The sequence below is a fragment of the Blennius ocellaris genome (genome assembly GCF_963422515.1).
Source record: "Blennius ocellaris genome assembly, chromosome: 4".
NCBI lineage: Eukaryota > Metazoa > Chordata > Actinopteri > Blenniiformes > Blenniidae > Blennius > Blennius ocellaris.
The window spans coordinates 20770682-20786549 of record NC_137653.1 but is presented as its reverse complement, the minus strand read 5'-3'; the positions used below and the strand labels follow the sequence as shown (position 1 = coordinate 20786549).

Below are 15868 nucleotides of genomic sequence, written 5' to 3'. Positions count from 1 at the left end.
ACTTCCAATGAATGGATATTGCAGAATGCATTGCAAAGCATTATTGCTAAATATTGTTTAATTACTTCAGCTAACACAATATTCACATCTTTGTATCTAAAAAAGGCAAATGAGATTAGTGTCATACTTACAATGCTATTATACCAGAACCTTTAGTCATTAATGAGGTCGAAAGACCCTCATTCCAGTGCGAAAACAACATAAGGTGATTCTGACATGAATAATCTCATCACCTTGTGCTGAAGGAGTCTGATAGTACTTTGCACCTGCAGCCAGACCTAATCTTTCCTGCACCAAACCATCTGGACAGGGAGCTTTCCTGTGCTTGTAATGTATGGGTCTGATCATGGCTTCAGCAGCCGGGACCAGAGCCCTGTGGTGATCCAGATTCTTTTATTGTGCTCCTCTGTTCCATCACTATCCAACGCTGCTGCAAAAATCCCTGAGGTCCGCTGCATTGTTTGACCTTCAAGTGTCCAGAAGAAAAGAAAGGGGGGGTGGGGGGGTGGAGGGGGGGGTGGGGGGTATGATAGTCCCATCTCAATGTGTGGGCGTTAAAAACAGCATTGGGGGCTGTCAAATCAAAGACCCCAAGCGGGATTGGTTCCAACCTATCTGTGTTACACAAGGTGTCTCCGCCCTTGAAATCTCACCGTGAATCCCAGTCCTAGCCTCATCAAAGTTTCTGTACCTCGAACCAACATGCGCCACACAGCACCAGTCAATCGGTTACATTGCAGGTTACTTAAGGGGTTAACATAGCCAACCTTTCCCATCTGTTGCTAAGGAAGTGTTGCCTGTTGTGCAGGAAACAGGGAGAGCAGTTTCCTGTTATGAAGAGAGGTTTTTAAAGGGGTTGCATTCATTCAATAGCGCAACAGATGCTGGGCCAGGAAGCCAAGCCAATAGTGAAAAAAAAAAAAAAAAAAAGCTTTGGTGTCCTAGAGAAACTGTTTTTGGAAACTGTTTTTTAGGAACCTTTCTATGCACTGCTCAGCTGCAGGAAACTCTCCATGACCAAAACATGCTGCAGAAAACTGTGAGAAGAATCACCGAGAATGCAGTGCGTGGCGCACAATCCACCATACAGCCACCATGATGTTCCAGTGTTTTAAAGACATGACAAGTAGGCTACATTATGGCACAGCTGAACAGCTGACAGACTAACAGCATGTGTCTTTAGCAATCATCGGTTGTATTTCACTGAATAAGTATATTCCTGAACAAATTCTGCTCGAACAGATTTTTTTTGTTTTTTTGTAAGAGAATTATGCTTACATGTTGGCAACAGCTGTACATTTTGCAGATTTGAAGCACTTGCGATGATTTGTGGCTTATGGTTTATTGCTTTGTTTCCAGATGTCTTATATTTGGGTGGGTTTTAACCATCCACCACCCGGGAAATGGCACAGTTTGCGCGTGCATCGTGAGGGGCAGTGCTTTCGCACAATGCATGAGCATGTTTTTAAAAAACAAAATAATAAAAAATTGCAACTGAAAGTCATTTACTGCAAAAAAAAAAAAAAAGAAACTTCATCAGCAGCTAAAAATGCAATGAAATAAACAGGACGAATATGCTGTGTGGGATTGGTCGGCGCCTCGCTGTGGTCCAGCCTCAGGAAGCGCGCTGCAGCAGCGCCTCCCGGTTACGCAGGAGCGCACCAGTTTACTGAAGCGTCGGCTCTGGAGATGCACGCCTGCTGAAAAGCAAAGCAGCTCAGGCAGCTCCACGACACAACCCGAAGAAGACCGACATGACACCCTCTGCAACTCTTTTCACGCCGGCCGGTCTGTGCGCGATGTTGGATTAAGTTTGGAAAAGACACGGTGTCGGTGTTTCTGGACGGCGCCAGAATGATGAGGTTGACTGTGGGTTTCCGTGGATGATGGTGCCTCACAATGAACGCAGGTGGGTTGTAATAGTTTAAAATCGCGGTAACAGGTTTCAAAAATAAATAAACTTTATGTGTATTGCGTGAAGTCATGTTAATGTGTAATTGGACGGTGCCAATTAACTCTATAAGGTTATTCAGGCTTTAATTGACTTTTACATATCAGATCTGCGTATTGCAGTATATTTACAGTCGACAACATATTCATTATGGCGTAAAATTAACTTTTGCTTTGTTTAATTACACACTTCTATAGTGTTATGGGAATTAAACTACATTTTCCCTATAACAGTTCTGGTGAATTATTTTCACACTTTTGGGAGGTTTAATCAGATGCGCTGCACTCACAGAAAGTCCACCAGAGGATAAAAATGACCTGTTTGAGGATTTGTGAAGGGTTAGAATTAGGATTAAAATCCACATCTGTGGAAGTAGACAAAGCTATGGCCTTGTGTGTGCAAGGTTATCTATTCTGTGTGTGGGTCAACTCCCAGCTGATTGAGAAGAGATTAATCTGTGTTTGGGTTCGTTTTGTTCAACAACTGTGTCACTTTTATTTAGGCAGGTTGTTATTGGTTGAGGGCATTATGAGGACAGAGTCTGAAATCATATCCTGTGAGTTTGGATAAATCAAGGTCCCAGCGTCTATCTCTTCCTTTGTTTTTCAAACATTTGTTTTAATTGAATTCTTGTTGCATAATTCATATCCTGTTGTTTGCAGTTGGGTGCTTTGTCAGACTGGGGTCCTTGTTTTTGCTCCTTCCTTTATTGTTCTTTGACAAACTCAAAGGAACTCTTTCAGCAAAAAAAAAAGTGTGTGTGTGTGTGTGTGTGTGTGTGTGTGTGTGTGCGTGTGTGTGTGTGTGTGTGTGTGTGTGTGTGTGTGTGTGTGTGTGTGTGTGTGTTTATTGAGAATCGGGGAAGAATGACGAGAAGGAAGTCAATTTGTGTTGTGAAATTGTGTGCTCCTAGAGGTTTATGGAGGAGTGATGGGGGGGCCATGCTGTTAATGTCCTTCCCCTATGGACATCCTGTGTGGAGTCATTCCGGGGGTCTCTGTTGGGCTGCTTGATGAACGTGGCATTCTTCAAATGAAATGACGAATCTTTGGTTGAATTGATATACAGCAGTGGATTACAGTTTGCCTGTAGAAATACACCTTAGGAGAGAGACGGACAGACAGAGGCGCTGAGAGAAAGCAAGCCAGAGACACGAAGAGATAACCAAAGTGCACACAGGGTTTAATAGGATGTGCGTCAGGGCAGGTACTAAATAACAGGAAGAGACCAGGGGTGTATACACACTTTGTTAAGTATGGGTGTGTTTCATGACAGCTCTAAATTTCATAAGCAGCGCCTTCTACTCACTTAACTTTTTTTTTTTTACATCTTATTGTGGAGGTCAGCATTATGATGATCCTGATCTTTAGCTTCCTAACTATCAATGTCTCCATTTCAGTTTATGTCAATGCATTAATCATCAGTACTTATTATTTACTTTTGATTAAAATAATACTCCAAAATTGATTATTCATGCACTCCTCTTACTAATGACCATACTGTATCAGCATTTCCCAGACTAAAGATGTTATTTTTCCTTCTCTAAGTACCCTGTGGCTCTGTTGTTTTTCCTGCTGATAATGTCCCCTGCAGATTTCTGCCTGTCACTACTACAGTACTGGACATGACTTCCTCTTAGTACACTATCCGGGCGCCACCTTTTTATTTTTATATAACAATAAGCAGCATGTATGTAGCACAGTCAAAACCAATACGTGAATAACATCAAACATTTGTATTTCTGTTGTTTTTCCTTATATTAACTTGCTCCCATTCTCTTTGTACAGATTTGCAAAGTCCATTAGAAGTTCCCCGACCGAAGGTCCGCAGTCATCTCACCATCAAAGCGCAGTCCAAGCTGATGTCAAGGTCTTGTCCCACTGTCAATGGTCCAAGACCTCCTGTTGCCCCCAAGCCCCCTCAACCCCTGTACAAGGCTCACCTACAGGGGGAGCCATGTCCTCCAAAGAGATTCAGTAACGGAGACCTGGCTTACTCCTATAGTAACCCTGGAGATCCCTATGAAAGGACCGAGGAGGAGCAGGACAAAGAAGAGAACAGTAAGGCTGATATTGTGAATGAAAATGACACAGGAAACAGTAAAAACGAGGACCAAGCAGAGGGAGAAACTGATCAGATAATAGATAAAGAAAGAGAAACATCAGATAATGATGGTGATATAGATAGCATTTGCTCAGAGGAGACAGTCAAGGCTGATGATGGCTACACCATTGATACTACTGAGGATGAAAACACCGACAATGACTTGGATCAGCCTGAAGGCAGCAATCACACTGATGATGAGGGTAGATCGACACGTCTCCTGCCTCTAAAGGAAACCAAGGAAGGAGTAGGAGAGCAGGAGAAGGAACAGAGTTTTAATAAAAAGAGTGAAATACATTGTTGCTCCTCAGACAGACCTTTAGGGGGCCAAAACCTGAATCAAACACAGTCACTCAGTCACACCGCTAAGGACAGTGATAGTGGACTTAATGAAGCTGACGGTGAACAAAGCAGAGACTGTCTGCACGGAGACCTACTGACAAATGAGACTGAGCTAGAGGGTGAATTTACATTTGGATTTAGTGTCCTTCCAACTGTGACTGAGGAGTATCCCTACGATCTGATCGGCCCCACGGATGACACCAGTGACACATGCGAGTCCTGTGATCCAGCTGAAACAGGGGATACAGAGGTGTGGCAACCAGAACGAGCTACCAAGGACCCGTCTGGCTGTTTTCGATTCACATCGAGCACTGAGGACGTTTTTGGCCCTTACTCAGTCATAGAAGCTGTTCCTGGAGAAGTGAGCAGCACTGCTGATCCCGAGTGGAGTTTAGATGATGCTGACGACAAGCCATCAAGTGCAAATGAATCACAAACCCCATGTGCTTCACACCAGGAACCTTATTATGTATCATCAGACGACGTGGACAAGTTGGAGGAGAAACAAGCCCTCTCAGGAGAGGATCATACCGATCAGAGCACTGAGCAGTCAAGTCAGCACAAAGATAAAGCAAAGGACAGTGAATCAGCAGATGAGTATGCAGACATTGATGATTCCTATGACCCCAAAGCAGATGATTTAGAGCAATCAGAATGTGTCTCATCAGAGGATTACGTTGAGATAGGTGATGATGACGATGAGGAAGAGGAAGAAACAGAAAAAAAACATATTAGAATAAAAACTGCTAAAGAGAGAACCGCTAAACGGGACCAGGCTTACCACAGCCAAAGGAAAAGCTGCCAGCCACGCCTCAGGCTGTGCAATATCACAGTGCCAACAGACCTAGACCTGGGCCGCACTCCAGAGCTTACCAACAGAGTTGTGTTTGCCCACACCACCGAGGCCTTTGAAGAAGACATTGAGGAATTGGATTGTCATATTGTGCCTTACTATGAAGACACAGACTCAGACAGTGAAGAGCATATATACGAAGAGGCTGGGTTCGACTCAGATGGAGAGAACTTTATTCCCTTTGATCGGAAGACAATTGTCACCCGATCACGATCCTATTCTGGAAAAATTCCTGGTTATGTCCCAGAAACTGTACCAGAGGAGACAGGGACAGAATACCAGACACATGATTACTGCACTGTGGCCTTGGATAAGAATGGTGAACCACTCAGCCATTCGCCACAACCAGGAGTCAACTGCGCGATTCCTTCTGTGAAGTCTCGTCGTTTCTTGTTATACTCCCGCTCTGCAGAGGGTCCTGAATTGTCCTTGACTACCCCGACAGAGACTGAGCGATCTCTGAAAAATGAGATCAGGTTTAAGAGAAAGGATGACACCCTCTCACTGCCATGTGTCATAACATCATCAGGAAGCTTCTCTCAACGTAGCCACCAATCTTCCAGTGGCGTTTCCACACCAACCTCGCTTGTGGATATCCCTCCACCTTTCGAGCTGGCATATATCACCAAAAGACCAGTTACCAAGAGTTCACCATCTCTCCTCATCCAGCATGAACCCAGTGATGTACACAAAAAAAAGAAAACCTCCTTCAAACGCTTCTTGGCACTAAAGTTCAAGAAGAAGACAGAGTCAAAAGGTTTCAGTGATGGAAGTGTTCGCTCTTCACGTTCGTCCTCTGAGTCCAGCCACCACGGTCCGGCGAGAGTGATAGAGCTCGATCGTCGAAGCACTGGCAGCTCTCCTCAGCTTCAGTCCCGGATGGTAAACCCCCAGCAGCGCCATTCAGACCTACCATCCACCTTCGTACTTTACAAGGACCACCAGAGGAAGAAAGGAGACCCCAAAGCATATTGCAGGAGCGTCTCCAGAGTGGAATCCTTTGAAGACCGCTCTCGGCGCTCCATCATGCCACTGCCGTTGACGAAACCTCGCTCGATCTCCTTCCCCAGCGCAGATACCTCAGACTATGAAAACATTCCAGCCATGAGTTCAGATTATGAGAACATCCAGATCCCAGGAAGACCCACCAGATCCCACACGGTTACAGAGTTTTTCGAGGATCCAAAACGCACGACAGTTCCATGTAATGAGAATGATGGCTATGTGGATATGAACAGTTTCCCAGGGATCGACAACAAGCCCCAAACATCAATGGCTGACACTGAAAGGTAAAGTAATATGTTCATTGACTTTGAAATGATTGTTTTAAATCATGTAGACGCTTGAAAGAGTTGACTCGTCCACGTCTGAAAGGACACATGTTGCTTTACTGCCATATTTGTTTTGGTGTCTGGTCAAACCTGCGCTTTTTATTAACCAGACATCATCTTCAGATAGTTAATCTTTCTGCTCACAATAGTCAACACAAAATGCTGTAATACTAATACAACCTTCCTATAATTTGTGTTTCTAATAACCCTTTTACATTATCCAATCAAACACAATGAATCATCTATACATGCTCTCTCCATATCCACCTTTTAACCTACTGATTAAGTGGGTATTGTTTGTTTGTATCAGTTTTAAAGTACTATAGTTATTGGGGCCAAAACGATTGACTCAGAAGTGCAATCTTGACCTCAGAACAGCTGACAGATATCATTACACTGCATCCCGAATGAACCGAGGGCACCTGGTTGAGTAAAATTGGGTCCCCCTCTTGTAGGAAAGTGTTCTGTGTGAGAGATGAGCAGCCTGTTACGTCAAGCATCACTGACTTCAAGAAGACGGACAATGCTTGTGGGAGAGCTTACTCCTGTTTTTCATTTGGTGGATTTAGAGGTCACATCTGCTGCTGCTGCTGCTGCTGCTTCGGAGGAGATAAAGCAGATAAAGGCAATTGAGTGCAGGTTATTCACATTAGAGAAAGTCATTATGGAGACAATTAAAAGTGGAAAAAAAATAGTGGGGAGGATTCTTTCACATGTAGTATTGGAGAAGCATGAAGAAATGATGACAGTGTGAGGTGTGAATAGGAGGGGCAGATCAGTAAGAAAACAAAGAGTTTAGCGATTAAGTGAGGGGAGGGAAAGGAGGAAGTAAGAAGAGGAGAAAAAGAGCAAGAGCAGTTTTGGTGTAATTGCTCTCCTATACCTGACACTGATGGTTAAGTTTAGGAGGGTTTTTATTAAAGAAGCTCTCTCCCGGGTGCTTCTCTTTCATTGGACCCTTGAGGGGCTACAGGATTTACTGCAGTGTGTGATAGAGTGAGGAATCACTGGGATCAGACTGTACCAAATTACCCCAGCTTGCGCCACAGCATCAGCCACTACAGGCCAGAGTCTCCCCCAAGTCTTAATAAAATAGTTGTGTTTGATGACCTCAGTGTAGTCAAAGAGATGGGTTATTACCAAGAGCTCCCTGAAAGGCTTAAGATTATCTCAGGGCAGAGTGCTTCTGCCTCAATTTGCTTTTATTCCTCACAGCCCCCTTTGTTTGTAATTAATGTGCAGAAAAGTGGTGCTTATTTCACCATTTTCGTTGATATGTTTTTGCCTCACGTAACTATTTGCCTGTGTTGAAAACTTGCTAACTTGCAGTTTATATAATTCCTAGAATGTTTTACACACACAAAGCTTACTTATCTCTCCTTCAGGCATATTGTGCAGCAATATGCAGTCTATTGTGATTGTTTATTTCTAGTGTAAGAGCAAACTTTGATTATATCTATGCATTAGAAACCTTTCCATTTCTCAGACAATGGCCGGCTGCTGAGAGCTTTTTTTCTGCTCGTGATGTTATCAATGTGTCTCATTGTGCGCTAGAGGTCTCACACTGCTCTCAGTGAGGCAAAGAAACTATCTGTCCTGTTACCTTGGCTTCACCGTATACCCTCTGGAGACGGTTCTGTTACTATGGGTTGGATCTTCGGTGTGTCTATACAGGCCTGGCTTATGTTGAGCTCTATTACTCTATATTACAAAGTACTGCATAGTTCCAGTATATGTCCACCTTTCTGTATACATATCACAACAAACTGTGTTAAAATCTTGACACCACTATCGTCCCGGGCCTCTTGCCAATGACAGCAGTGATTTATTGAGAACACATTCAATAGTCAGCGTGGATGTAGCCCCACAGAGGGAGAAAAAGTGGATTTTTGTGGTGAGGAAAATGACCAAATGGCCTCTCAACAGTGCACACAAAGGGATCTTTCCTGAAGAAGCAGACATGCATGTTAAGGAGAACTTACAAAGCTGCTGTCCTACAGCCTTGGCTCATTTCCACTTGTGTGATTAATGTATAGCGGCATTCACCTATATTACTGCAGACATTCAAGCTAAGCAAATAGACAAGTTCATTAGCGAACTAACATAGCGTACAATGGCTTAAGAAAAGGCATGCTAATGATTCATTCCTAGCCTAACTATGGCGCTCGTTTGCAGCTGTGTGTATATGCATAGATGTGCAAGCACACAAAGTTAAAATTCTGTGCTCCTTTATCAAAAATGAGGCTCCTGATGAGGTTGCAGTCTCTGCAGAATCATCTCTTCCAAGAAGCCACGCAGCAGCAAATGTGGACTGCGAAGAAATCTGCACAAAAAGTCCAGAATTTGCAATTTTGTTCAACTTAAAGACCATTAAGTGTCTTTCATGTCAACTTTAAGCAGCTCCAGCCGTGATGCAAATATATTGTCGTTCCTGTGTGCACAGTAAAAGAGTTTGATTGTGCTACGTTCAGTAAGGTACTACTAATGTATGCAGGACTGGTTCTCTCGCCTACTCTGAGGCATCATTTTCACTTCAAACTGTTGAACATGAACCTCCTCAAAGCGATGCCAGAGCCCTGGCATGGCCCCTCAAACTGCCTCTCCACACACTGTTATGTTTCTGTTAGTAGTGATGAGGGAGCCATCTTAAGTGCATTGTTGAACTGGGTGGTGGCTGTGTGCTGAGCTGTGAGGTGGTGGACAGGGCGTGTCGCTGGCTCGCCAGGCCTACTGCCAGCCACTCTGAGGTCATTGCCAGGTCATCCCCGGGGAGGAAGTGTCCAGCCTAGAAGCTTCCCACCAGCCTGTTTACAGGAAATGCAGGACCATGGTCAGAGCTGTGGCAGGAGGCGAGGAGCTGGAGAAAGGAGGAGGTTACATAGTGAAAAGAAGGGGATCACCGTGGTGAAGTGAAGGTTCGCAGATTTTCCCTTAAACAACAAAAAGAGGTGTTGGTTCAATCAGCCGTACCAGGTCGACTGTTTAATATACATTTCAAAGCCACCTATCCCTGTGAAAACCAGCTTTCAGTGACAGCATAGCAGGGTATCCATGCTGGACAGGTGAGCCATTCATGGAGGAGTGAAGACAGAAAGACAGACAATAAAGCATCAAAACTCAGAAGTCAGCGATGCTCAAAGTTAAGTGGCCCAGTCCCGGGGGTTTCAGATTGTATGTGGATGACCACCCCCATTACAGTCCTCCACTTTCCACAACCAGTAGTGACTTTTGGTTAAATTGCACATTTGGTCATGTTTTTCAAACTATAAGTTATTCTTATTCACAGCTTCGCTCTGGAAGCAATAGAAAAGTTTCCCTCCCTCATACTGATTGTGCTCCATTAGTAATCAGTCTATCTAAAGAGTATTTCTATTAAATCGAATGTAGTTTTCAGAACAACACTCATGGTTTTGCGCTAAAGTTTATTTTGTAATTTTAATTAATTTCCGATAGTGTTCCATTTTATATAGCCTTATAAATGTGTGAATTTTTCATTGATTTAGTCCCCTTTTGTTTCTTTTTATCATAACTTATTCTCTGTAAAATAAAAGGAAAAGGACCATCTCACACAGAAACAGCATCTGATCACTGCACCAGGGGGTAAAAAAGCAAATTATACCAAATAGGTGACTGTTTTCAAATTAGGCACAAAACAATTAGACTTAGACTGTCGACAACTTACCTGTTTGAAGCAGTCATGCTCGTCCAAGGAAACAAGTTGTCTTAATAATAAAACAATTGTTCAGAATTCAGATATAACAACATGCAATGTTCAGATTTCCATACTTTCACATATGTATCCCTGACTTATTCATTATGTTTAATTACTTTGATCATATGCCTATTGATACCGTTGCAGGGCAGATAGCAGGACAAATCCAGCGTCATTTCAGATCGCCTCACACAATAGCCACAGGCTGCATGTCATCATCCTCACTAAAAGCAGCAAACACTTTAAGGCTGCTCTCATAATCTTAATCCCCTCCATTAGTATACCAGTCTTCTATACTTAGCAAGCTAATGAGCCTATTCACTTGCTCCTCTTTCTTAGAATAGCGCCATCACAAGTGAGAGAAGACTTGTGTGAGTGGTCCTAATATATTTATTCCAGTTTGACTCAATTGAATTGTATATTACAAGCATCATCAAATCATCAGATGATTGGTGGAATTGTCTGGCTGATTATCTGAATAAGTGAAAATGACTGTTTTCTCTGCTGAATTTGATACAGTAGATTGAATTCTGTAGTTTCATTGAGCAGTTTGCAGTCGAATGGCCTAATGGTGTTGTGAAAGGACTTCATGTATTACCAGAAAACTCATCGTTTCAGAGTAAGCTGAGGAAAGGAGAATATTTAAATTTGACTGTTGGGCAAAATAGAGGATTCATAAAATGGTTATGTATTTTGACAAATGTAATTTACCTTTGTTTTGTTTTTTTCTCTACAATATGCTCTTTGATTGTCTGAAACTGGCATTTAAATTACAGATGTGAAGCTTAAAAAAGGAGAGCTCAGACACTGTGTGCTGTTGGTGTTTGAAGGTGAAAAGGTGAAGGTGAGAATGCACAGCAGAGAGTTTCTCTTGGATTGCATGTAGGAAAGTCCCCTCATTCATGCAATTAATCACAGCTTCAAGTGAGTCCAAAGAAGAACCGTCACTTCGGTTCTCCTTCGTTCACAGCATCACCCCACGGAGCTCAGACGAGGTTGACCTGTCTTCTCAGGGGTCAACCATGAGTAATGGGCTGTAGGTGCTTTCACCGGCCCACCCAATAGGGCCACTCCGAGTCTGTGCGAATGTGCGCTTGAGCTGCAGCAGGACAGTAATGAAGTATGAGGATGTCTGAATGGAGACGGAGTCCAGTGAGTAAACTCTGTTAACCTTTGTTCTTTTAACCTACTCTTTTCACACATGGGTCAAGTTAAGACTTCAGTAGGAACAACGGTTAGATATTTATTAGACAGTTTAGTATAATTCCAGTTTGAATTTACACTCGGTATTAGTGTCTGTACATTTCGTTCATATACAAGACCAATAAAAAAAAGTGAAGGTATATGAAATTTTGGGGGAAAACCCACACAAAAAACCCACAATAACTTGCACTTTATTCATAACAACACAGCCAACAAATCAGGCATGGAAAGTAAAGATTTTTATAATTGCATTCAATATTTCTTTCTCATATCCATCCATCCTCCATCTTCTATACCGCTTCACGGGCCGCCAGTCCATCACAAAGCAAAGACAAAGACACAGTCACTCTGTCAGGGTTATGCAGGGGGGACCCAAATGCAGACTCGGGAAGTTCCATAAAAACCAGGTTGATTGAAACAAAGTCCAGGGAGCACGAGGAAAACGCAGGGACACGGGAGCGACACATAGACAAGGAGCACATGATGACAAGAGGCGAGACGTGTTGACAAGGCGATCCGACAGGGACGACAGAGGGAGAGGGATTTAAATGCACAGGGAAGGGGTGGACACAGGTGGAACACCAACGATGGGAGAACACAGAGGGAGAAGACCATTGGTTGACTGGAAACACAAGGCGAGACACACAGGGGCAGACACAGAGACTTCACACACTCACACACACATTCACACCCACGGGCAATTTTACAGCCACTGGTCAACCTCACCCATCATGCATATGGTTACATTGTGACAGGAAGCCAGAGCACCTACAGCAAAACATGTGACAGAGAAGCTCCCGAAGCCCAACATGAGGAAAAAGTGCTAACAACCACGATTTAACTTTGAATTTAAAGAAATGGCGTTTGGCGTGCCTGTGCCCATTAATCAACCACGTTTGTGAAAATACTGGAAGTTTGGCATTGAACCCAAATGTCCAATTTTGCATGAAGAAAAAACGTTGTGTGGTGTGAGTCTAGAGTTAACGTGTGAGTTTCACTCTCATTGCATTGGAAGTGACATCTCTGCAGTGAATGCTGCCGAGGGTGAATAAAATCCCCCTCAACAAAAAGCTTATATTCAATTTGTATGACTTGTATCTTTTTTTTTTGAATACTTTTAACAGTGAAAGCAATTTTTGAATCGCTGCTGCTGATCAACATTTTGCTCTGAAGACACTTTCTGAGACTCTCGTCTTTTTTCCTCACAATCTTACGGAAAGCGTTCATAGTGACAGTAGCAAACAAGTTGAATTTAATTTTTACGGGGCTTGAAACACATTCATTTTTATTTAAACGACTTCCCCCTTCCAAAGAAGCATAGCTTGCATTATAATGAGTTCAGGCTGTGAACTGACTGAAATCAAATTAGTAAAATTGGCTTTAAATTGGAATGTCAGCTAAATTAAAGAGATGTCTTTCATTCCACGCTGCAGGAAGAGGTAACAACAAAAGCTGTTATTGCACAATGAGTTTAAGAAGATTACAATGCGGATTATGATCATGTATGTAATAAATGCTGGCTGATTCTTTCATGCGTATGTGCTGTATATAATGCAACTTAACGTAGCACAGAATGTAAGGAAATCTATATTTGTGCGATTTATTTAATCCATTGTAACAATATTTCGTGAAAAGCCTGATCATTTCCTTTTAAAAAAAAGGCGTCACATTCTTGAAAAACATCCATTTGTGGGATGAAGAGCAGAGCTCAGTAGGTTGGTTGTGTCCATGAGATATTTGCCAGATGCTCTCTGCCAATGCTCAATGTTTTTGTTTCCTTTGCTGTTGACTCTTATTTAGTGTGATTGATGTCTGAAGCAACAAGACATATTTATGAATTTCCTCATCTAACACATATGCGCCTCAGCAGCGTATTGAAGAAACCACACACAGCCACAACAGGCTGGCACCTCTTCATGGTGGTTACCAGCCTGGTCTCACGCTGCTGTGGAATACTTTCCCATTCTTCAACCATTCGTCATGTTGTAATTGTCCTCTCAGGCAGGAACAAGCTGATCCCACAAATGTTCAATGAAGTTGAGGTCAGGACTTCGAGCAGGTCATTCCCATCTTTTTTTAATTCCAAATTCGGGATGTCGTAACTAATAGACCTGCTCCGTGGGAGCTTGTCCTCTTGGTGGATAATGTAAGTATGAATTAGCCACTGTGTGCAGAAACTCATCCTGACATCTGTCTACATGGAGATTCCCTTGAGAACGCCTCTTGTAAGAGAAATGATGCGCCTGGAATTATTTGAAGCCAGCAGCAGCACCAAAAGTGTCACTGGAGGAGAAGATGTGCCAAATTTGTCATGGGTGCCAAAAATATTGAGACATTCTCAACTCAGATGCTCATCTTACGACTCAAATCAACAGACTTCCCACTCGTGTAGGATTTGTTATATTATAGAAGCAGCCATGGCTTAGCTGGTAGAGCAGAGCAATGTTAAAATAAATAAATAATATACATATTTCCCTACTTTTTGTGTTAGATTTAATATACAGTACATACTATTACTTTGTACATTGCAGTGGATTGTCAGTCCTGTCACTGTCATCCAGATTGTAAAATCTCTATTGCTTTTGAATATCTGCCATAAAACTTAGCACAGACAGTTTTCCTTTCCAGAAAATGAATCTTGATGACTTTTCTTTCTGTGTTGTTTTTCACGAATTGTGGTTGTTGTACAGGAAGAAGTCCCAGGAGCGCATTTAAAGTTTTATTGCAGAAATATTTATTGACACACTCAATACTTTGTAAATCTCTGTCACTCCTGCGTGCAGTTAACTACAGCTACAGCCCTTCTCGATAAGAACACACATCACATATATCCTTGGGCGTTCATTCATTTGTTTTTCCATGGTCATAACAATCTTTGTGTTTCAGATTACAGTAGCACAGATACTCAAACATTTGTCCTTTTTAATCTGACTCACATCTAAGTACACATACTTTGTTAATTCTTCCTTCTCAAAAGACACGTTGATGATTCAAGTTGGATAAACCAAGGTTGTTTCACAATACAATAATGCCTGGGCTCCCAGTGAAATGAATAACTTGATTATTAGAAAAAATGTTCTCGAAGAAAAACTGTGCAAAAATAATCTAAACCTATTTTTTGAGTAATCTTTTTTTTTTTTTATTTCTGACATTGTGTAGCAACATTTTAAATAGCTTGTTAAACAGTTCAGATCGATGTTTACATTACCGATGTAATTTCCTCGATATAGCTTTATAGCCCATTGTAAATCATCTCCTGCAGATGCTTCTCTTTGAATTAGGAATCCAAATTGTTATACATTTAAAAATGAAAAAATAGATTAGATTTGTTAGTTTAATATCATCATCTGATGTATTGTTGTGCTGTGCCAACAGACCTTGTGCCAAAACGTCTTATTAAGTGTCACTGTATCTGTGCATTATCCACATTTGGTGGCTCTGTTGCATCCTGTAACACTTGTGCTATGAAACGTTCCCATCTGGGGTGAAACCTGCCAACAGTCTCTGCGCTGTCCTGCAGCTGTCACGGTGTTGCCTTTCCAGACGTTTCTGTCCGGTCACCTTTGCGGCTGTGCACACTTGTCGCCACTATAAGTGTCTTTTAATGGGCCTGTGGACATTAACAATTAACGCAGGTTGTACTTAAAGAGATTACATGTGGAATGACCGTCTCCCCCAAGTATAACAATTCACAGAAGGATTACCGACGTACAGTGTCCGCACACTCGAGCCATCTGTGAGAAGAACAAATCAGGAAAGGGATTAGCGTGTGCCACTGGAGGGCTCCATATGAGGACTGAAATGCTGAGAGACACACACAGGAAAAAAGGGAAACAGAAAGAAAACAGGGGATTTGGAGTATTGCTCAGTGCTTTGAGACTTCCCCAACCCCCCAAAACAGTGGCTTTTTACTGTGAATGTGACATTTAGAATTTGTGTCCTCCGTGCTCCCTCACATTCCCAAATGAAAATATTGAGAGCCTTTCTTTATGGTCAGATCGTTGCTATTTAAAGCAAGCTTTAGTATAGATGCTGTTATTAAATATTCATTTCCAGCACAGTGCTTTTTTTTGTGGTTTTTATAGTGTACTGTATGTATATGCTTTCTTTTTTACAGTGCCTACACAGAGCCTTTCCCTATGAACACCGTCTCTGCGAGACTGTCGGCGGACGAGGATCATGGGCGTACCTCCGAAGAGGAGGAGGGCATTGTCGAGCCGAGCTATGATCGACAGGTGAGCTGATGGATAATTTAGTCCGCATCTGTCAACTGATCCAGCAGGCATGTTGGAAATTCAGTTTATTTCCTTTTTCGGTGCCACATTTTTGGTAATACCAGCAAGCGTGTGCAGGCTTTGCCAAAAGCAAGAGGA

The 15868-nt window shown here is 42.4% G+C and overlaps 1 protein-coding gene across 2 annotated transcripts in view; it reads left to right on the top strand.

Annotated features, from left to right (window-relative positions):
- Positions 1 to 1745: 1745 nt before the first annotated feature.
- Positions 1746 to 15868, top strand: part of fgd5a (FYVE, RhoGEF and PH domain containing 5a) — a 36394-nt gene continuing 22271 nt past the window's right edge. For both annotated transcript variants that reach the window (XM_080495694.1, XM_080495693.1), the window contains exons 1-3: positions 1746 to 1909; positions 3739 to 6538; positions 15613 to 15730. In XM_080495694.1, coding sequence (XP_080351820.1) covers positions 1900 to 1909; positions 3739 to 6538; positions 15613 to 15730 — 2928 coding nt within the window. In that variant the 5' untranslated portion in view covers positions 1746 to 1899. The remainder of the gene's footprint in view (positions 1910 to 3738; positions 6539 to 15612; positions 15731 to 15868) is intronic.